General features: G+C 40.5%; 1 protein-coding gene and 1 pseudogene across 6 annotated transcripts in view; one reads left to right on the top strand and one right to left on the bottom strand.

Annotated features, from left to right (window-relative positions):
- EEA1 (early endosome antigen 1) overlaps window positions 1-21,538 on the bottom strand; it is a 131,944-nt gene extending 110,406 nt beyond the window's left edge. For 4 of the 5 annotated variants that reach the window (XM_079937592.1, XM_079937591.1, XM_079937595.1 and 1 more), the window contains exon 1: window positions 21,285-21,538. In XM_079937592.1, coding sequence (XP_079793718.1) covers window positions 21,285-21,308 — 24 coding nt within the window. In that variant the 5' untranslated portion in view covers window positions 21,309-21,538. The remainder of the gene's footprint in view (window positions 1-21,284) is intronic. The other variant, XM_079937594.1, reaches the window with a different exon arrangement.
- On the top strand, window positions 1,030-2,097 carry LOC307194573 (large ribosomal subunit protein eL34-like; annotated as a pseudogene). Its single transcript has one exon. The product of its transcript is annotated as a large ribosomal subunit protein eL34-like (transcript).
- Window positions 21,539-23,410: the final 1,872 nt, after the last annotated feature.

Below are 23,410 nucleotides of genomic sequence, written 5' to 3'. Positions count from 1 at the left end.
ACCTGGACTATAAAAGAGAGACTAATTGATTTCCCAAAGCACCTCAAATGAATCATTTCCAAAATCAAACCACGTATCTCAACCCTTTACCACCCCAGGGAAAAAGTTTTCTTTTCCTCCTATGTTCTCTAGCTTAGTTAATAATAATCCTCATTTATTTAAAACCTCAGCTAAAGTCTAACTGAACTCGAATTGATATCTGTACACCAATGTTCATCGCAGCATTCACAATAGCTAAAGGGTGGAAACGACCCAAATGTCTACCAATAGATGTATGGATAAACAAAATGTGGTATATGCATACAGTAGAATATTATTCAGCCTTTCAAAGGAAGGAAATTCTAATACATGCTACAACATGGATGAACCCAGGAAGCATTAGTCTAAGTGAAATAAGCCAGACACAGAAGGACCAATATGTATGACTCCACTAATATGAGCACCTAGAATAATCAAATTCATAGAGACAGAAAGCAAAACAGTGGTTGCCAAAGGCTGGGATAGGGGGAATAAGGAGTTGTTTAATGGTACAGAATTTCAGTTTGGGAATGATAAAAACATTCTGGAAATAGATAGTTGTAATGGTTGCACAACAATATGAATGTACTTAATGCCACTAAACTTTATACTTTAAAATGATAAAAATGCTAAATTTCATGTTACAATTTTTAATTTTTTTTTAAATTTTAAACCCAACTGAATCTCAAGTTAATGCTACAGCCACACAAAGAATATAATTATTTCAAGTGTTTTAAGAACACAATGTTTTGACTTTATAGCCTTAGCGAGCTATAGTATAAGGACAAAAAGAATTGCTAAAAAAAATTAGTAAAACTGATTCAGTAAGCTTATTAACAGTAATATTAGTATTGTTATTTTAAAGCTATGTTATATATATTTTTAGGAAAAAATAATTATGTTAACGTTAAGAGCCAAGATGTTCAGTATAAAATTTCAAAATACAAACTCAAAGAAGGAAAAAATACTTTAAGTTGAACTCATGTTGTTTTGCTTTTTAAATCTGTCCATATGTACGTGTGTGTGTGTGTGTGTGTGTGTGTGTGTGTGTGTGTGTGTGTATATATCTCCTAGTTCTTATTTTAAATGCTTAAAAGCAATGACAACACAGAAGCAATGAGAACCCTAAGTGCCCAGACAGTGGTATTTAAATAGCATTCCCCATTAAAAGGAACCAGGACTCTTTGGAGAAATGGATGATTCCAGCCTGGAGGAGAAATTTTACTAGATGAACCTGGCACATGTTGTGCCAAAAAGCAAGGAAGTTATCAAACACTAACAGGGTCCTGTCAAAATGACAAAAGTCACCTTGAAGGCACTTCTACTAGGTAAAGCTGGGACAATTTGCATACCAAAAAACCACACTGACTTCAATTGACTGAAACCCACTAAATATATATAAATCCTTGAGTTCATGAAATATATTTAAAAATCCATGAGTGCTTCTTCCTCTTCCCGGGATGGTACCTAGAGGCATTCAGGATGGTCCAGTGTTTGAGACACCATCGTAGGCTATCCTACAAAACAGCCTCTAACAAAACCAGGCTGTCCCAAACCCCTGGGGTTTACCTTTATACCAAGAAGGTTGGCAAAGCACCAAAATCCACATGTGGCGTGTGCCCAGGCCAACTTTGAGGAGTTTGTGCTGTGAGACCTAAAGCTCTTACAAGGTTGTCTAAAACGAAAAAACTTATCAGCCAGGCCTATGGTGGTTCCATGTGTGTTTTAAATGTGTCCGTGACAGGAACAAGCACGCTTTCCTTACTGAGGAACATAAAATCGTTGTGAAAGTGTTGAAAGCACAAGCACAGAGTCAGAAAGCTAAATAAAAAAATGAAGTTTTTCTGAGTAATTAAAAAATTAAAAGGCAAAAAAAAAAAAATCCATGAGTTCTCTTTCCTCAAGGAAAGAGAAAGTCAAAAGACAAATAAGCAAGCCTCATTGATCACTACTAGAGTAGTGTATCGATTCTTATTCTGAAAATTCATAATTAAAGAAAAAGAATTAAGCATTTATCCTGACCATCCAGTATACTCTGAAATTCATGGCAACCAAATCGCCCTGGTTTAAACTGAAAAGTTCTTTACAGAAAAATGTCAGTTAATATATGTAGAAGAAATTAAAAATCTGGAAAATCAACAGTCTGCAACTGTTGATGGAATCAGTCTTTCTAACTTAAGTGACATCAATAAAACCTTTCCTTAGACAAGAAATCTTTCTCTACTTTAAACTGTTATATCTCTTATTTATACTTCTCTTGTAACACTTACCAATACAAGGAAGAAGAAAGTGGTGGTAGATTGTTACAGTAATGACTCTCAATGAATCACACCTATGTTTTAATGCCCTTGCAATTCTCCTGTGTAATCCTCTCCCACATGGGCTCTGGCAATGAGACTTGCCTTGGCTGATGGCAGAGTAGCAAATAACATACAAGTAGAGTGCACAATGGGATATGCTCCCTCATTGCTGGAAACTCTTCTGTCACCACACAAGCCCAGGCTAACCTTGGACACATGTGACCCAAGGAATATTATCAACAATATGAGAGAGGCTGTTAGACTATCACCCCAATCAAACCAACAGATAACTCCAGCTGTATTAGTAACTCCAAGAGAGACCAGCGGAAGAACCATTCAGATTAGCCTAGCCAAAACTGTTGATCTAGAGAATCTAGAGCAAATAAAATGATGGTGGTTTTAAGCCAAAGCCAAAGCCAAAGTTTGGGGATGGTTTATTATGCAGCAATAGACACAATTAGATACAGTAAATATAATGTCATATCTTCTCCACAAGAGAGAAAAGGAACCTTTCTGAGGATGGGAGCCTTATAAAGAATGAGGTATTCATCAAATTTCCTAGTAAGGACACAATAAAAATACCCCCTGAGTTTAACTAACACACAATACTTCTCATTACATTAAAAAGAATTAATGTAACTACTCCAAGATTTACATTATTCTATTTTCCATTGTTTCTTTTTTAACTTTCTAAGTTAAACAAGAGACTAGAAGACTAAACTGCCAATCTGGTTTTCAGGGTATTTGAGTAAAATCAAAAAACTGTTTTTTGGGGTTTTTTTGCGGTACGCGGGCCTCTCGCTGCTGTGGCCTCTCCCGTTGCGGAGCACAGGCTCCGGAGCACAGGCTCAGCGGCCATGGCTCACGGTCCCAGCTGCTCCGCGGCATGTGGGATCTTCCCGGACCGGGGCACGAACCCGTGTCCCCTGCATCGGCAGGCGGACTCTCAACCACTGTGCCACCAGGGAAGCCCACAAAAAATTTTTTTTCTTTGACAATACTCATTGGTGGAAAGAGTATTGCAAAACCAACACTCTCAAACATTGTTTATGGGAGTGTAACTAAATACAAAAAATATGCATACTCTCTCACTCACTGCTAGGAAATTACCCAGTGGACAAATTCATTAAAGGACCACCTATGTATGTATAGCAAGCATGCTCACTGCAGTGTTATTTATTAGCAAAACTGGAAACAAACTAAATGTCCTTCAATAGAGAAATGATTAAATTTTAATAATCCATATAATAAAATATAATGTAGTTATTAAAAATAAACAAATAATAAGAGGCAGTTCTGAAAGTGCTGATACTGAAAGCTCTCCAAACTATATTAAGTGAAAAAAATCAAATTCATATAGTATAATGTTAATGGATATATGCATTAAAACTTTGTGGAAAAATACACAAGAAACTATTAGCACTGATTACTGGGAAGGACCTTGTACTTTTCACTTTATATCTTCTATACTCCTAATCCTTAACTCCTGTCAGCCTCAAACTTCATATAAAATTTGTCTCTTAAGTCCTTTCCTGCTTGCTCTCAATCTTCAACCTTGAGAATGGTCACTAATACTCTTTGTTCTAATCTCCATTACAAATCTAACAACTTTAAACTTGTTTACAACTCATTTTTGGTAATTACTTTTTTTTTTTGTCCTCTGAGTTCCTTCTCATTTCTCCACCTTCTTCTTAAAACCGAATATATCCCAATCTATATCAAATCCTGATGTAGAAGACTTACTCAGACTGTTGCAGTACGACCTTGACCCACCATGTAACTCCACAGATGCTTTTGTATCCATCATAAACCATGTACAATAGTAAGCTTCTTTACAAATATACCACATTTAACACTAATTCATTTACATCAGCTTTCAACTGAAAATAATTCCTATTTTTTTAAATGTGAGCAGTTCCGCCTAACCTAGAGCCATCTACAACTTTAATAAGCATCAAATAGTCACCCCGTTGTTAAATTACTAATGGTGAATTGAGTGCAATTCCTATTCGTCTTTCTAAGGTGTCTCTAAGAGGCTATATTCCCCCGTTGCACCTGATTCCAGCCTACTCCAAAATTTCTCAAGTGCCAGCACACAATATACTTCCGCATCCTAAGTCTTCCCTGCCTAACCTAGTGACATAGACTATGATACATACAATACAGTATGCCAGAGAAGGGGGGTGAGAAGCATATACTTATCTAAATGCAATTGGCTCTTGTTTTCAGCAGGGCATGTCAAGCGTCCCCAAAACAAAAGTACATCTAAATCTAGGAATACTGATTCATAAAACAGTAGTTGGAGTCACACAGACCTGCATTCAACTTCCAGTTTACCCACTTAGAAGCTTTGTAAAAGTACTTAACCTCTGTAAGCCCCAAATTCCCATTTGTAAAGTGGAACTAATGTCAGCCTCAAAGAACTGTTGGGAGGATTAAATGAAATAGTATGCATACAACGTTTAAATCGGTGCCTGGCATTTGTTAGATATACTATATGTAGTAGATACTTACATTATTACTAAGTGCACTCATAAAAAAAAGACCTAGAATCAAAATTTAAAAGCTGGAAAACATCTCAGAAATCATGTTCCAACTGTAACACTCCATAGATGAGGGAACGAAGCCCTAGAAAGTACAACTGGCTTACCTGACATCATGCTATCTAACGATAGAGTTGCAATTAAAACTTAGGTTTCCAAGTCCTAATTCAATATCCTCTCTACTGTCTCAAATATTTCTTGGCCATCTCTCTGATACCCATCAAGACACTTAATTTCTCTAATCTCAACTTCTTCAATGACAAACTACAGGGACATGACAAGATCATGGGTCTTTCTAGCTCCAAAATTCTCATTCCATGATTCATGTGGGCCTTAAACTGGCTAACTTAAAAGCATGCCCATAGAAACAAAGTCAAATATATTTCCAATTTTTATATATGCTTAGCTTTCTTATGCATACTTTCAAAACTCTAAAATTTAGTTAGTGGTTATTAATAGGTATATGAAAGCAATGAAGTCAGAAAAAAAAGGCAGCCTAGTCAATAAGAGACTGAGACAATCAAAACTAATTATAGATAAGTTACTAGCAACTAAATTGGGTTTATAGACATCATACAATTAACTCAATATTAAGTGAAAGAATAAAAGACTTTAATATCTAACACTTCTTAAATATCTAACATGTAATTAAAATTGATTCACATATTTTAAGCAAGTTTAGGCTATCAGGTGTCTTGATTCAATAAATATGGAGAGACAGACACAAAAATATATCAAAATAAGAATTCAGAACCTGGGGGAGAATGGATACATGTATATGAAAGGCTGACTCACTTTGCTGTGCACCTGAAACTATCACAACATTGTTAATCGGCTATACTCCAATATAAAATTAAAAGTTTTTTAAAAAAAATAAAGGTGCTTGCCCATCTCTCAGGACCGACTGACCTATGTTCAACTGCTGTTCCCATGCAACCCTTCTCTACTTTGGCCTTCAAAGTTCTCATCTGAATATGTGCTACTATCTCCAAGATCTGCACCTGCAGCGGCTCCACCTGGGCCCACACCCTAGGCTTCAAGGCTCAACGCAGCCCTCCTACCTGTCTCAGAGCGGGGAGGGGTGGGGGGGGGGGGTGGAAACGACAACTACACCCCACCCCGAGGGAGGATGGCCCACACTCCTGCTCCCGTCCCTCACACGGCACTTTTCATTTTTTAAGTCTTAAAATCACTTGAGCTGGGAAAGGTGCTAATAATAAAATTTCCTAAACAGAGAATCTGTGGGCCATACTCAAAATCCCAAAATGTTCTTGAAGACCTACTATGTAAAAACTTCAGAATCTAACAAAAATCCTAATCTACTGGCTATGGATTCCTGTTAAAAAATATGTAGAATGTCAGTTTCAAAGAAGTGGAACACAATATTTATAAAATTAAAATCCATCCTGAATATTATCATCTTTTACGATGCAAAAATCCCTGAGAAAGACTATCCAAATAGCAGATGACTCGTAATTCAGGTTCCCAAGGAAACAGAGTCTGAGATTGATATCTGCAAGCAGGTTTACTGGGGAGTGCTCTCAAGAACACCTGTGTAGGCACAGAGGCAGCATGACTGGGCCAAGGGAGAAGCTGAACAGTACTGATCAATAACAGTTGCAAGAGCAGCCTCAGCTAAGCCTACTAAGAGTCCTGAAGCGAGAATGACCCTTCATGTTAGTCTCTAATCAAGGCAAGAGGATGATTCTTTTCATCCCCCACCATTAACCAGGAATGAAATGCAGGCGGCTTCCAGGAAGGGGACATAAACTTGGGTGAGGCAGTCATGATCCCAAGCAACTAAGAGAATGTGTCTCTATCCTGAAGGGGAATCTATGGCCCACACCAAAGCATCCACTAAAATGAATGTACCTTACTTGCATTTGAGACACGCATAAAGGGCTATACACTGGGGAAAGGGAGTGGCAGAGGGAACTCAACAGAAAAGGAGACCTACTCTCTTCTGGAGCCTACTATGTAGCAGGTGCTGTGATAGTCATGTTACATGAGCTATGGGATTTTATCACTGAATCCTTGCTTCCTGAAGACAGTGTTTTTTCTCAGCAAAGAGGCTAGGAAACAGGGTAAAAGGTACCAGGATTTGTTATGTAACACTTAAAATGCTACTTTGGGGTTGCAAATGGTCTGCACACTCAAAATCCTGGTACTTCCGTGATTTTCAACTAATACTTTTACCCTGAAAAGCACTTCAAAAATCACCTAGGTGGTGCCCTCATTGAACAGATAAGGAAAGTGAAGCCAGGAGAAGCTCATGATTTGCCTAAGATCACACTGATAGCAGAATTTAGAACGTGGACTCAAGTCTTTTGATTCCAAATTCAGTGATTTCTCTACTTGATGTGATGTCTTTACATTCAAAAACTTAACAAAATCAAAATAACCCAGAGACATGAATCTTATTGTAAAGCTCAGAATATCAACTTCTCCTAGATCATTTGTACTTTCAAAATCAGGCACATAAGAAACTTGAGTTTTACACTAGTTAAAGAAATGTCAATTGGTAGTGTGCTAAATGAAATATTATATCTTTCTATTAATAATAATAATAGCTAACTTACAACCTCTGTGACAGGCACAACATCAAGATCTTTATTCACACTATATCATTTAATCATCACAACAATCCTTTGGATAAAATTAAAGGAATTGTTCCCATTTAACCAAGGGGGAAAAATAAGGTTAAAGAAACTAAGTAAGTTGCTAGCTAAGATTACAAATGTAATAATGCACAGAGCTGGAGATTCCACCTGACTTAAACAAAATGCTCTCAAAGTTAAAACATCCACTATGCTACAAGCCCTATGCTTCTTCTCAATTTTCCTTTCCTGAACTTTTCAGACTTCCATGATGTACATGATTTATTTTTATAACCAGAAATATATTCTTTTATTATTTCTAAATATTCTATTTTAAAACTAAATCATTGCTTTGAATATTTGGAAGTTGCAAACAGATATAACAAGGTTTCATCAGAAAAATTAATGTCTTATAGAACAAAATAAACCCATACTTCCTTATCAGAGGTCCAATTCAATACAATTACCTCTTAATCAATCCCCCACAACAGAGTGTGTTTTGGCATAGCACTACACAAAGTCAGGAATTCTTAAAACACTTTCCAAATATTATTTAGCTAATAAAGTCGCAATAAAGTATCACTGAGACGCTAGAAAAACATATTAGCATACTTATGTAAAACTTAACCATAGTCTAATATTAAACATTGAAACGAGGGAAAGGATGTGGTTTTTATTAAATTCCATCTGCTGCTATGACCCATGCAATACTTAAACAGATGTCTATGCAACTAAGTTATTCATGTTCAATATGTCAACCAATCACAGTGTAAGCAATGGCCATGGATCTATCCCAAAGTAAGTTATCCTACCGCAGCCCATATTGAGAACATAGTCCAAGACAGCCAGGGTATATGACCCCATGTCTACTGCCAATCGACCAAATGTGATCACCTGGACCCAAAAGCAGCCATTTACAAGCTAGCTAGCAACCAATAAAATGGTTCAGTGGCAAAACACACACACACACAAACAAACCCCAGTGTGAACAATGAACTACTGCTGAGCTCCATGCTTAGGCCTTTAAACTGCAAACTATGAAGAGAAATGACTAGTCACACAGAGACTTCCCTGGTGGTCCAGTGGTTAAGACTCCATGCTCCCAATGCAGGGGCCCAGGTTCGATCCCTGGTCAGGGAACTAGATCCCACGTGCCTCAACAACGAGCCCAAATGCCACAACTAAAAAGGTCCCACATGCCACAACGAAGATCCCATGAGCCGCAACAAAGATCTTGCACGTGGCAACGAAGATCTCACGTGCTGCAACTAAGACCCAGTGCAGCCAAATAAATAAATAAATATTAAAAAAAAAAATTAGCCACACAAACTGGCACTAAACAGATACACATCAAAGTCATGAGGTAAATAAGAGTACAGGAGGGACTTAAGTAAATCAAAGTTATAACCCAGCCAAAGTTTCAAAACACCACTGACTCTTGAGAATGCAGAAGCTATGAAGGAAAAAACTAGAATAGAGGGTAAGAAAATTAGCTGGCACCAAATGAACCTAACCAGAACTATAATCACTATTTCAGAGCCACAGTAAAGCTTATTTCTAGAATGATCTGTAAAAGATGTGTTTCATGGTATCACAATTCCTAAAAGGAGGAATCCCATGAATCAAATGACCTCACTCCACTCTCAACCTCAGCTGACTAAACCAGCAGCAGACACCTGACCCAGAGGAAGTAACTCCATTACTGGCCAGCCAGAGACCTACGCATGACCCAACAAGAAAAGATGAGGAGGACATTTTTGATTCTTCTCGTTGGGGTTTGTAAATTGAGCCAGTTGGCTATGCAACATTTGGCCAGTTGGCTATGCAAAGGTAAGGTGAAAAGCAAGTAGAATCACGTGGTCAGATGGCCATCTGAGGTCTTGAGCATACTAAGCAAGGAGTAGCAAGGAGGATGGACACAGAGATGCAGAGGCAAAATGCCAGTGGTCCAGGAGATTGTGTGAGACAGAGGGGAGTACTGCCTCTGCCCTGACACCTTTCTAGGTCCTACTGTCTAGAGACCCAACTGTACAGCAATTCTTATTCTTAGATCACTTTGAAACCTTACAATAAATCCTTTCAATTTAGACTGATTTGGGGAAGTTTATAATCCTTGAAAATAAAAAGCACTCATTAGAATATTGTCCAAGGATGACAGATTACATTCATGCATTTAATATTTAATTACTGTTTCCTCTCCTCCATATATCTTGGAAGAATAGTCTGCACTCCCTGTTTCTACACCCTTACTTCCCAGCCAATCATTTCTCCCCATGACTCTCCTGAAACTGAACTAGGTATGACCTAACTGTTCCATTCAGTGGATACTTCTCAGTCCTTATTTGAATTGACGTCTCTCCAACATTCACACATGTCTAATACTTGCCTCCACTTGTCTCCTGAGTGCTGGACCTACATATTTCCACCTGCCTAGTGAACATCTCTGTTGGGATGTCCATACCTCTAGTTCACACTTGTCTTCCTCACCAAACCTGTTCTTCCTCCTCCCTCTATTCTTTACCTTAGTTCCTTCCACCCAGACTACTCACAAGTCACTAAGTCCTATTAATTCTCCTAACTTTCTTGAAAATCTGTTTTTTCTCTAGCCCCAAAGCCATTGTCTGATTCAAGCTTTCATCATCCCCTGGATTAACAACAAGAGATGCAGAAATTCTGATTCAATGGAGGGACTTGGGAATTTTTTTTTCTTTTTTTTTTAAGGATTCCAAATGATTCTAATGTGCAACAATTTTAGGAACTAAAACATTATTACTTTCTAGCTGGTCTCTCCCTTTATGGAGCCATCCTCTCTACACAGCTACCAAGTCAACATGTATTACTGAAAATACACCAAGTATCAAACATTAATGTAGGTCCGACACACTAAGGAAGAAAAACAAAATCCCCACCCTAAGGGAGCTCAGTCTAGCAGTGGAGAAGTCAAGTATCACAAAAACAGTGGAATAAGTTTTGCAGAGATCTATATACTAAGTGTTTTAGTATACTGAGCTACTACACACTAAGTGTTTATTGAATGCTGATACTGTGGTGAGTCTTCATGAACATTATTTCATTTAATCCTCCTACAATACTGTAAAGTATATATTATGCTCAATTTACAGATAAAACAGCTGGGTCTCAAAGAGCTTGAAATTTTGCAAAAGATCTCACGCTCATGAATAGAGGAGGCCAGGGCTTAAATGATGGTCTAATTCCAAAAGCCCATTCTCTTAATTAGTATGGGGTGCTTTGGGAGAAAGAAAAAATAGCAAGCAACTAACTCCTAGTATCCCCTAAACTGAGCAGTGTGGACAAGTAATGGTAGGGCACTCACAGCAGAATAAAGAGCTTCTATGGAGATGTGAAGGGATGAGAGATCAGGGGAAGTTGTGGGAAACACAGTTAGTGAGGATGGCAAGGTCAGTGAATGTACAGAGGTACGTGGAGATGAGCCTGAAATGGAAACTTTTTTCCCAAGGAACCAGAGCAGTATCGGCCTTGCATGCCAAGGTAAAGAGTCTGGACATCTCCTATGGGCGCTGAGTTGTCACCAACAGATTTTAGACAGAAGACTGATTCACCTGATACACTTTTTATAAGGATTATAAGGGGAAAATATTTTTGGAGGGTTTTCCTTATTACAAATTTGATTATTTAAAAACCTTCCGTGGCTCCATATTGTTTACTGTATAAAGTCCAAAATCCTTTCCAGTCTCATCTCATAACTATCCCCATCCACATGCAAAAATATTCACAATTCCCCTATGCTGTGCTAGGCTGCTTCAGGTTTTTGCATTTGCCTGGTCACTGTCTGTAAAAATGCCTTCTCTCCCTTGTTCCTCCTTGCCTGAGTCTGTTCAGCTTCTGTAAGGCCTTTAACAATCTCCATTCCATCTCTCTCCCTCCTCCTTTCACCACAGAATTAGTTACTTTTTCTTTTGCGCTCACATTCTTCCTCTGTATATCTATTGACACATCACACTGCTTTGTAATTATTTAAGTATCTGTCTCCCCCATTAAATCTCTGCCAGCCCAGCACAGTAATGAGCACAGAATGTTCAACAGTATGACAAATGACTTTCTACACACACACACACACACACACACACACACACGAAGTTAAAAAAAAAAAGATAACAAGGGAGTGATAAGAAAAGCATTCCTTGAAGAAATCTGAAGTATGTAATAACAAAAAACCAACATTAGCAGCAAATAACATTTATAGAGCTTACTGTGTGTCAGATACAGCTGTAAACCCTTCACATGTATTAATTCATTTAATCCTCACAACAACTCTATGAGAAAGGTACTATTATTATGACTATTTTAATGAGCCACAGAGAAGTCAAGTTACTTGCTCAAAGCTACCCAGCTAGTAAATAGGGTGCAGATGCCACCCCAGGCAGTCTGGCTCCAGAGTTCAGGTTCTTTTTTGTTCGTTGTTTTTTTTCAGAGTTCAGGTTTTTTACCAATAATTATACTGGGTTGGCCAAAAGGTTCATTCGGTTTTTTCCATAAGATGGCTCTAGTGGCACTCAGTCATCTTTAACTTCATTCAGAACAATTTTGTTAGACTGTATGTGACAGCCGTCATATCAGCATGCATTTAAAAAAAACTTATCAAAATCAGTGAATTTGGGCTTCCCTGGTGGCACAGTGGTTGAGAGTCTGCCTGCCGATGCAGGGGACACGAGTTCGTGCCCCAGTCCGGGAGGATCCCACGTGCCGCGGAGCCTGCGCGTCCGGAGCCTGTGCTCCACAACGGGAGAGGCCACAATAGTGAGAGGCCCGACTAACGCAAAAAAAAAACAAAAAAAAAACAAAATCAGTGAATTTTTGTGTAGCCACTTTAATGTTGAAGATGGAAGGAAAAAAAGCAACATTTCGGCATATTATGCTTTATTATTTCAAGAAAGGTAAAAACGCAACCGAAATGCAAAAAGAAAGATTTGTGCAGTGTATGGAGAAGGTACTGTGACTGACTGAACATGTCAAAAGTGGTTTGCAAAGTTTTGTGCTGGAGATTTATCACTGGACGATGCTCAGGGTCAGGTACACCAGTTGAAGCGATTTGATAGCAATCAAATAGAGAAATTAACTGAGAACAATCAACATTATACCATGCGGGAGATAGCCGACATACTCAAAAGACATACTCAAAATATCCAAACCAAGCGTTGAAAATCATTTGCACCAGCTTGGTTATCTTAATCGCTTTGATGTTTGGGTTCACATAAGTTAAGGGGAAAAAACCTTCTTGACAGTATTTCCACAAGCCATTCTCTACTTAAATGTAATGAAAACGTTCCGTTTTTTAAAACAAATTGTGATGGGCGATGAAAAGTGGATACCGTACAATAATGTGCAACGGAAGAGATCGTGGGGAAGAGAAATGCAACACCACCAACCACACCAAAGGCCAGTCTTCATCCAAAGAAGGTGATGTTGTGTATATGGTGGGATTGGAAGGGAGTCCTCTATTATGAGCTCCTTCCAGAAAACCAAACAATTAATTCCAACATGTACTGCTCCTAATTAGACCAACTGAAAGCAGCACTCGACAAAAAGCGTCCAGAATTAGTCAACAGAAAACGCGTAATATTCCATCAGGATAACTCAAGACCACGTTTCTTTGATGACCAGGCAAAAACTGTTACAGCTTGGCTGGGAAGTTCTGATTCATCCACCGTGTTCACCAGACATTGCACCTTTGGATTTCCATTTAGGTCTTTACAAAATTCTCTTAATGGAAAAAATTTCAATTCCGTGGAAGACTGTAAAAGATACCTGGAACAGTTCTTTGCTCAAAAAGATAAAAAGTTTTGGGAAGATGGAATTATGAAGTTGCCTGAAAAATGGCAGGAAGTAGTGGAACAAAAGGGTGAATATGTTATTCAATAAAGTTCTTGGTGAAAATGAAAAACGTGTCTTTTATTTTTACTTAAAAACCGAAGGCACTTTTTGGCCAACTCAATACTATCTCTTTAGCTCAAGCAAAAGACACCAGTATAAGGATACAGTTCTAGCCTTGGTTCTTTTATATCTTAATCTCTTTTTTATTCTTAACACACTAAAAATAAATCTACACAGTAAGAAAAAATTCCACTTCTTAAAATTCGCTTCAATAAATGAGTAATAATTTCATCAAACTTAAATGTGTAAATAATCTGGGACGCCTTCCCTAACATCTTAGTTTAGATCAGGGCCCTCCTGCTGTACGCTCTTGGGGCTCCCTGTGCTTTCCTTCCTAACATTCACCCAAGGATGTGACCATATACTTATGTGATCCTTTCAACAGTTGCTCTGTCCTCCCCTGGATACTCAGCTCCACAGGGGTTCATGTCTATTTTACTCATCAATGCAGCTTCAGCATATAGTAGACCCATAATAGATGTTTGAGAAGTAGATATGTCCAAAAGGTCTTCCCTATTCATCACTTTTTTCTGCTCATGTTGCCATCATCATAATGCAAATCATAATTACTTAGTGCCAAAAATATTAAAATAAATCTCATCTGATCTCTGCCTTTATTCTCCTATGGTTTTATACATCTCATGCAACACTGACAAATTAATCTTCCTAAAACATTCCTTCACTCGTTCAAAAAATATTAACTCCTACTATGTGCCTAAAGGAAACCAGAACGTCACACCAAAATATGTCACTTTGGCATATTGATTATTTTTAATTAAAGGCATTTAAGAAACAGCAGGTACAAGAAGAACATTCTGGGGACTTCCCTGGTGATGCAGTGGTTACGAATCTGCCTGCCAATGCAGGGGACTCGGGTTCGAGCCCTGGTCTGGGAAGATCCCACATGCCGCAGCAACTAAGCCTGCGAGCCACAACTACTGAGCCTGCGTGCCAGAACTACTAAAGCCCGAGCACCTAGAGTCCCTGCTCCACAAGCCAACGCAATGAGAAGTGCGCGCACCGCAACGAAGAAGAGTAGCCCCCACTGGCTGCAACTACAGAAAGCCCGCAGGCAGCAACGAAGACCCAACACAGCCAAAAAAAAAAAAAAAAAGGACATTCTGACCCTTCTTTTACTTTCTGAAAGCAGGAGATAAAACTCCCGTGTGAAAGGGACCCTCACTATACCAGGAGTAAAGAAGACGTCCTCATCACTACAGCCAGAGAATTTAGGGCTGAGAAATCTGTACAAACAAATCTTGTTAAACTAACCCTTATCTTCCGCGTTACTTCTTCATCATTTACTACCTCAGCCCAAACCCCTTTGTCTTGTCAATTCTTCACAAATCTTGTTTCTCTGTCTAAAAGTTGTAAACACTTCCTGCTCTGGTCCCTTCACGTCTTCATTCTCTTGTGAAGGCTCCCATGTACATGTAAAAATTTAATAAAATTTGTATGCTTCTCTGCTGTTAATCTGTCCTAGACAGTCTAATTCTTAGGCCCAGTCAGAGACCCAAAGAGGGTAGAGGAGAATTTTCCTCCCCTACATACCAAATATATTTCACTGCTTAATAAAATCCTATTAATTTCCTAACGCCTATAGAATAAAATTCAAAATGTCAGATTTGTCTATTGAAAGAAATAAATAAGAAGGAAAACTACCCCAGACCTTGGTCTCTAATACCATTCCCCCCTAAAAGAAACAGGGCTCCTCAGAGAAATGGCTAGTTTCAGCGCTGGGAAAGGGTAGGTAAAGGATAAGGTTGGAATACCTTACTACGCCAGAAAGTAAGGAAGAGTTCAAAAAAATGATAGGGGCATGACAAAAGGACACTGGAGCCACCTGAAGGGACTCCCACTGTTCAAATCTGGGACAATTTGAACACCAAAATAATTAAGTACAGTGATGAGTTATAGGCCATTTTTATAAAAATGAACTTACGAGTCCATACCAACAGGAAAGGAAGGAAGGTAGGTAAGGGTGGGGGGCAGCGGGGGGGAGGGGGGAGGGAGAGATGTGAGGCAAGGGAGGGAGGGGAAATCCAAGAACCAATTGGTAAAGGTGCAGGAGTTCTAGAGTAGGAAAATCATCATCTTGCAGTCATTATGGTGAAGACTAGATTAAGCAAGAATCAACAATGGTAAATATAGGAGAAATTCTTGATAAAGAACAGGATATTTGCATAGTCTTATAAGTATCTGCCTATTTATTGCAAAGGAAGAAAAAATAATCATTATGATAAGGTCAAAAAAATTGGGCTACACCTTGAACTTTGACAAGGTAATCAAAATTAACATCACCTATGAAGGACAAAAAGACATGGGCCTCCAGATGTAATAACCAGAGATGGACACAACAAATTCTAGGCCACATTTCAACCAAGAATGCACAATCTCAATCTACTCACAATGAAACGTCAAACAACACAACATGAGGAACATTGTAAGGAAAAAAAAAAGCAGGAGGCGATCTGTATTCTTCAAAAATGTCATAAATTACAAAGAAATGCTATGGAAATGTTCCATATTAAAAGAAGCTAAAGCAACATGTCAACTACATATAATACCTAACCCTCACTGACCCTATACTGGTGAGGGGTAAATGCTACAAAGGACATTACCAGGTCAACTGAAAAAAAATGGAATTATGAATAGTAAATGGAATCAATGTAAATTTATGAAGTTGACAACTATACTGTAGTTATGTAAAAGAATATCCCTATTCTTCATTGAAGCATTCACAGGTGAAGAACTATAACTGATCCTCAAGTGATTCAGGAAAAATAAAGAAAAAGTACACACATACAGAGAGAGAAAAGAAAAAGGATAGGAGAACAAAGTGTTTAAATGATAAAGCAAATAGGATAAAATGTTAATAAGTAAATTTAGATAAAGAGTATACAGCTGTTTCTTGTATTATTTTATTCTTGTAACTTTTTGTAAGCTTGAAATTGGTTCCCAAAAAATTAAAAATTATATATGTATTCAATTAGCCCTGCAATACAGTAGCCACCAACTATATGAGGCTGTTGAACAGTTAAAATATGGCCTGTCCAAAGTCAGATGTGCTGGGACTTCCCTGATGGTCCAGGGGTTAAGAATCCGTCTTGTAATGCAGGGGACGCTGGTTAGATCCCTGGTCAGGGAATTGGGATCCCACATACCGCAGGGCAACTAAGCCCGCGCACCACGACTAATAAGCCTGCGCGCCACAACTAGAGAGAAGCACACACACTGCAACAAAGAGCCCACGCACAGCAACGAAAGATCCCATGTGCCGCAACTAACACCCGATGCAGCCAATAAATAAATAAATAAATAATTTTTTTTAAAAATAACAAAGTCAGATGTGCTGTTAGTGCAAAATACACACCAGATTTCAAAAACTTACTATAAAAAAAAAACTCATCAATAATATTTAAGATATCTCAATAATTTTTCTATTGACTATATGTTCAAATATTTTAGATAGATTGGGTCAAAGGAAATATATTTTAAAAAGTAATTTCAAAAAAAAAAGTAATTTCACCTCTTTTCACTTTTTTAAAATGTGGCTACTAGAAGCTTTAAATTACATATGTGATTCCTATTTGCATTGGACTAGAGCTAGATGATCAAGAATCTCCACAATGAGGTGTCACACTATCTATAAGTTTCTCTCTCAATTTCTTTCTGCTCTAAACAGAGCTCTCTCTCTAAGTCACTTGGTTTTAAGCTACTCAAGGGTAAGGATCAGTTTTACTCACTGTTGTACCTCCAGTATCTAGCACATATCCAGTGTTATAAACATTTGTTTATTGAAAGGCAATATGCAAGCAAAGGCAGGAGGGAGGGCAGGAAGAATGAAATCATTCCCACCTCGGAGTCTTTGTTTATACTGTAACTCCTTCCTAGAATAAAAGTAACTCTCTTCCTCTCCTAATCACCTTTTCAAAACCCCATTTCTTGCCCATTTTCTCCAAGGAGACACTTCACTCTAACAGGTTCATTCTGTCTGACTGGTCCTCCTCTGTATTACTACAGCCTTCACTGTCTATATAATTTACTTTGGCACTTAATCATATAAGTTCCCTGAGAGAGAGGTCAGATCTCGTATTTTTCCCGTATCTTCCACAATGACTGGCATAGTGCTAACCATATGAGTTGAGTGGTGGAGGAAAGGGCAACAAGGTGCTAAAAAAAGGAAATGGATTGAGTTGGGAAAACTTGGCTCTAGTCTCAGCTTTGACATCTAACTGTGTTGCCTTAGATAAATCACTCAATCTCTCACTTCCTACTTCCTCATTTTTAAAATCAGAGAGACTCGTTACCCATAAAAGAAGCCTTCTATTTCCACAATTCTAGAATTAAACCCATTTTTTTCTTTAACAATCTTATTGATATATACCAATAAAAGGAAATCTAATACACTTAAGGATCTTAGAAATAGCAAAGAAGTTTATAAACTGCCTAAAGTACTAAATGCTGATGTCTTTCTAGCCATGAAGCACTTTAAATCCCCATTTCTCTTCAAAGTCTATTAAGTAAAATAATCAATACATACATATTGGAGCTACCCCAATTTTTTTTTTTCAGATTCTTATAAGCCTCAAAGAAACACCTTTTAGTTGCTAATGGAAAAAAGAAAAAGAACCAGAAACTAAATTTTCTATAAAGTACCCTAGGACCTTATCGGTGATGTTCAAAGATGCTGAGTTACAATTGATTATAAGCACATTGTCTGTTTCTTCTTTCAAAAATGCTACTTACAGGACATTATTCAGGGACTTCCCTGGTGGCACAGTGGTTAAGAATCCGACTGCCAATGCAGGGGACAGAGGTTCAAGCCCTGGTCCAGGAAGACCCCACATGCCGCGGAGCAACTAAGCCCGTATGCCACAACTACTGAAGCCGAAGCACCTAGAGCCCGTGCTCCGCAACAAAGAGAAGCCACCGCAATGAGAAGCCCCCGCACCACAACGAAGAGTAGCCCCCGCTCGCAGCGACTAGAGAGAAAGCCCATGCGCAGCAATGAAGACCCAACGCAGCCAAAAATAGATAAATAAATTTATTTTAAAAATATAAAAAATAAAGGACGCTATTCAGAAGAAAATTACAACAGGTAAAATGAAAAGGTCATGTGAAAACAGAATGCTAAAGGTATGCGACTTAATTTCAAAGCATGAAGACCATTTCAAACAAATCTCTAAATCAGCAAACTTAGTTTTAATTTTATATCTTATGACCTCTGCTGAGAAATAAGATTATCAGGGTGGAGTAAAATAAAATGGTTGCCATGTTACATAATTTAAAGATTCAAGTCATACTTGTTAGTAAATAGCACCTGTGGAGTTCATACTAGTAATACAAATTACAAGATTTCTTTAAGGCTTTATCCAAATACCCCTATTAAATGCTGAGCATTAACAGTGACCCATCTGTAAGAGCCAAACTCCTCCCAGGTGGCTCTAGGTCCTCTCCTGATCTGGTCTGAGCTACCTTTGCAGCCTCACCTCCCACCAATCCCTGCATATCATTTCACTCCCTAAACTTAAATGTTCACATTCCCCTTAATATTACTTGCCCCATTTTACGACTTCTTGTCTAGGCATTTGCGGTTCCCTCAGGCCAACCCGCCCTCCACTCTTCTGAGCTGCAAATATGCCCTACTCCCAGAAGCTTTTCCTGATTGCCCCAAAACCCTCCCACAAAGTGGCCCCCAGGCACTATTCATTCTATTACAAAGAACTGCCATTATTTTTAAATGTCCACTTCCCCAACCAGCTGTGAGTCCTAAAAGGCGGGCCCATATCTTATTTAACTGGTTCCCAGCCCCTAGCAGATGCTTTGCATTTACTGACACTCAATATAAGGACATTGAAAAAAAGGAAGTTAAGTGGTTAACGATGAGAAACAATTCAAACTTTCCTATAAAAGAGTATATAAATTTAAGACAGTGGTCTCAACCAGGGCAATTTTGCCCCTAGGTGACATTTGGCAAAGTCTTCAGATATTTTTGGTTGTCACAAGATGGGGGAGGGGACTTGGGGGTGCTACTACATCTAGTGGGTAGAAGCCAGGGATGCTGCTCAATATCCTACAGTGCAAAGGACAGCCCCCAACAACCAAGAATTATCCAGTCACAAATACCAATAATTCCATGGTTAAAAAACTCAGTTGTCAACTGACTTATTCATGTGTGATGATTCCTTATCATACCTCAGCAATAACCAGAATAAATTCCAATTTTGTGGTTTCAGCTGAAACTTCTGTAGCCATCGATGTGTATGCACCAACACTCAAAATGATCTTTATATAATCATAACGCTTAACAACATTAAACCAAGAGTACTGGAAAGCAGTCCATATTTCTGAAAACTAATCTACAACTACTAGAAGCTACTCTTAAGTCAGTAAACACTTTATTTATAAACTATAAAGCAAACCACAGGTGAACTAATTTTCAGCTGTGGAATTATGCGACGGAAACACAATCTGAGGCATGAGGTAATCAGTCAGGTCTGACAAGAGAAAAAATCTCTTAAGTAGTGGAAGTAAATCACGCTCAGGTGTCTTTAATGTTGAACACAGGAACTGATGACCAGAGTAAAGGGCATGCCCTCGCTACTGCCAATATCAGCGCTTATCAAGATTTCAAAAAACTCTGACAAAACATTGCAAAAAATCATCAAATGTCAATACAGGGTGGAAGATACAGAAGTTAACTACTTCTCCCCCTGATATATGACCAAGTTCCACATGACTTGAACATTTCCCAAAGCTATGCAGGAGCAAGGACACTCCCTTTCTACACAGTGGATGACTCAACTCTCTTTGGTACATTCCTTGACTGCATGCTACAAGTTCACTAACTCCTCTTGCCCTTGGAACTAGTTATCCTACTCTCTCAGTAACCAACTAATGGGTTTGGCACCAACTTTTCAGTCATTTACATTTTGTTGCACCCCATCCGTCTCAAAAGGAAATTAAGGGGAAAAAAAAAAGCTAACCAAAACAAAAAATTGAGTAACAGTGACTCCTATAGAAAAGATTTTGTTATTCTAGGAACTGATTCCTAAACAAAACACCTACAGCTTTCCAGTGCTCTAATCTTTGTATCTTCAGGCTTTTCCAGATTTTACATAGAGAGAGCACTGGCAGAAAGTAAAGGAGTGTACCGTTGGATTAAGCTGACAACGGATCTGTACTTGCATGGCTCAAACAAAAAGGTACCGGGCTGGGAGGGGAAAACGCATTTTTAAATGGGGGGGTGTGTGGGGTAGGGGAGTTGCCAACAGTGAGTAATAGCTTCCTTCGCAGCTGACTTTAGCCAGTTAAGTGTCGGTACAGCGACTGGGCCAACGTTAGGCCGGGTTTCACCACATTACCCTGCAGTGCTGCCCAGATGAGAATCCGCGTGAGGCAGGTGCGTGTCGGGTAAAGTTGCGGGGCACGCCGGGCGGGGCACTGGGGGAAGAGCCGAGCTAGCCTCCCGAGGTCTCCCACCCGGCGTGCTCCAGCCCGGCGGGCGGCTGGCCGGCCGGACCCGGGGGCACTAACTCTCCATTTTCACTGCCATTCCAGAATCTGGAAGGAACGCGCCGGCGCCACACCCTCCCGCCCGGCAGCCCGCTCGCACTGACAGCCCGCGCGGGTGCGGGGCCCGGGCCTGTGAGCCGGGGGCCGCGGAGTACCCGGCCTGCTGCCCTGCCGCCGCCCCGCCCGCCCCCTGCCCCCCCGAGGCCCGCCCCCAGAGCAGACGACCGAGGCCTAATCGCCGCCTGGGCTGCGGGGCCTAAAGGAAGGGGCCGGCGCTGAAGAGGGGGCGGCCACGCCGCCGCCGCCTCTGCTACTCAGCGAGGCGGCGGCTTCCGCGGCCCCGGGCTCCGGCTCTCCCGCTCACGTGCTCCTGAAAGACGGTTTCACTCTCTTACCCTCTGCAAAATCCTCCTTAACATGGTTTAAACACCACCCGGCGCCGCCCCGGTGACTCTCCAAACCTTCTGCGGGGCCACTCAGTACTCGGGGGTACGCGGGAGGGAGGGACTGAGCCAGGAAAGGACTGGGAGGAGGTCGGGGCGAGGCTGTAGCGGCGGCCGCTCGGGCTGCCCCGACTTCCCCACAGGCGGCGAGAGGGAGCGCGCGCGAGCGAGCAAAGAGGTAGCCAGCGAGCGCCCGCCCGCCCGCCTGCCGGGCCGCCCCCGTAACTGACAGCTGGGCGGACCCGCCCGCCACCGCCCCGCCCTCCCGGCCTGTCCATCCGCGGGAGGCGGGGCTGGAAGGGGCCTGGCCCGCCCCTGCGGCCAATCGGAAGCGGCGGCGGCGTGGGCGGTTGCGTGACGGACAGGCGGCAGGACGCTGGCGCCGCCGCTCCTTCCGGCGGGCCGAGGGACAACGCGGGCGCCGAGCGCACGCCTGCGCTCTGTCAGAGGACGCGCCCGCGCGCAGACAGCGTACTCTCTAGGGGAACCTGGAGGGGGGTCCCTGACCGCGACGCAAGAAGGGGTCTCTGGGTGGGTACCTGCGACGGCACCTCAGATTACTCTGTAAAATATGTCACTGTGACCCCGGCCTTGGCCATTCCTGAACTGGATCCTCATTTCTGCTGGAAGCGCTTGGAAGCAAAGGAGAGAATCGCAGACACGATTAACTGGTCTGGTGGGCTTTTTTTCTCCCCTGGTCCAACCCCTGGCGCCTTTCCGTACTCCCTTCCTGCTTCTAATATCAGCCAAAGGGAAAGTAAAGAATCGGAAGAAAGGGTAGGAAGAAACTGGAATTTGAGTTGGTAAGAGAAGTTTGCGGTTGTCATCTTTGGACTATAGCAACAATAATGGACTGATGTCGCTAACATGTTGCACCATCTAAAGCCCACGCTTGGCCCATTCTCCTAGGGAATTTTAAATCCTCTTCTGACAATAGATGTATGAAGTGAATCTACCTTAATGCGTCTGTTTCATAGATTAAGAAAAAATAATGAGGTCACAGATAAACAGTGTGCCAAAACAAGGACGTGGACTTGGAAGTGGACTTGGACCTGACTTCCAGGCACGATGTTATTATTTAAACTCAAAAATCACAGCTGCGGAATCCTACCATTCTGCCAGTATTCACGAGCTAAGAGGTTCAACTTTACCCTGAGCGGGGGAAAGAGAAGCCTTTAATAATGTTTAAGTAGGAAAGGAGAGGAGGAGAATAATGCACCTAACCTTGCTGGGGGTGAGAGGGGAGGGTGGGGATCTGAAGTCTATCAAGCAATGAATGGAGCGCTTATCAGAAAATCCCCACAGATCTTCTGAAAAAAATGCAGCAAATCTTATTTTCAAATTACTTAATGTAAAAGTGTTTTGTAAAATGTAAATAAAGCATTATATGATGTAATATGTTGTTTCCATCCAAAACATGTCTGTTTTTTAATGTGTGTCATGTCTGTAGTGCAGCAAAACAGTCGTGCCTACAACTCGTACATTATTAATCACTATTGATGATAGTGCACTTAAGTACTTCCAGGCAAACATAGCAAAGCACACACTTTTCCACCTTTCCAGACAGAGGTACTTTATTTTCAGACAGTATGGGAAATATTTTCACTGAAGCAGAGTAATAAAACTGTGACATAATAAATATATTGAATAGATTTGGTCTCTGCCCCTGAGTGATAGGGTGATAAGAGCATCTTTTGGTGTAATGTTTGATCTACTGAGTGGTTGGGTGTCCCTAGATAGCTTTAGGGTGGGGGCTGAGTCATGATTAGAAGGTTGGAATTTTCTGGCCCACCTACTGGAGCCAAGAGGAACTTCAAGACTTAATCCCCATTGGCCAGTGATAGAATCAATCATGTCTATGTAATGGAACCTCCATAAAAACCCTAAATAACGAGGTTTGGGGAGCTTCCAGATTGAGGAACATCAAGATGCTGGGAGGAGGAAGTGTCTGGAGAGAACAGGCAAGCTTTGCACCCCTACCCCCATACCTTGCCCTATGCATCTCCTCCATTTGGCTGTTCCTGAGTTGTAACCTTTGTAATAAACCGGTAATAGTAAGTAAAGTATTTCTGTGAGCC

The sequence above is a fragment of the Stenella coeruleoalba genome, assembly GCF_951394435.1.
Source record: "Stenella coeruleoalba genome assembly, chromosome: 11".
Lineage (NCBI taxonomy): Eukaryota > Metazoa > Chordata > Mammalia > Artiodactyla > Delphinidae > Stenella > Stenella coeruleoalba.
Note: the sequence above shows the minus strand (reverse complement) of the source record. Positions and strands in the feature narration are given on the sequence as shown.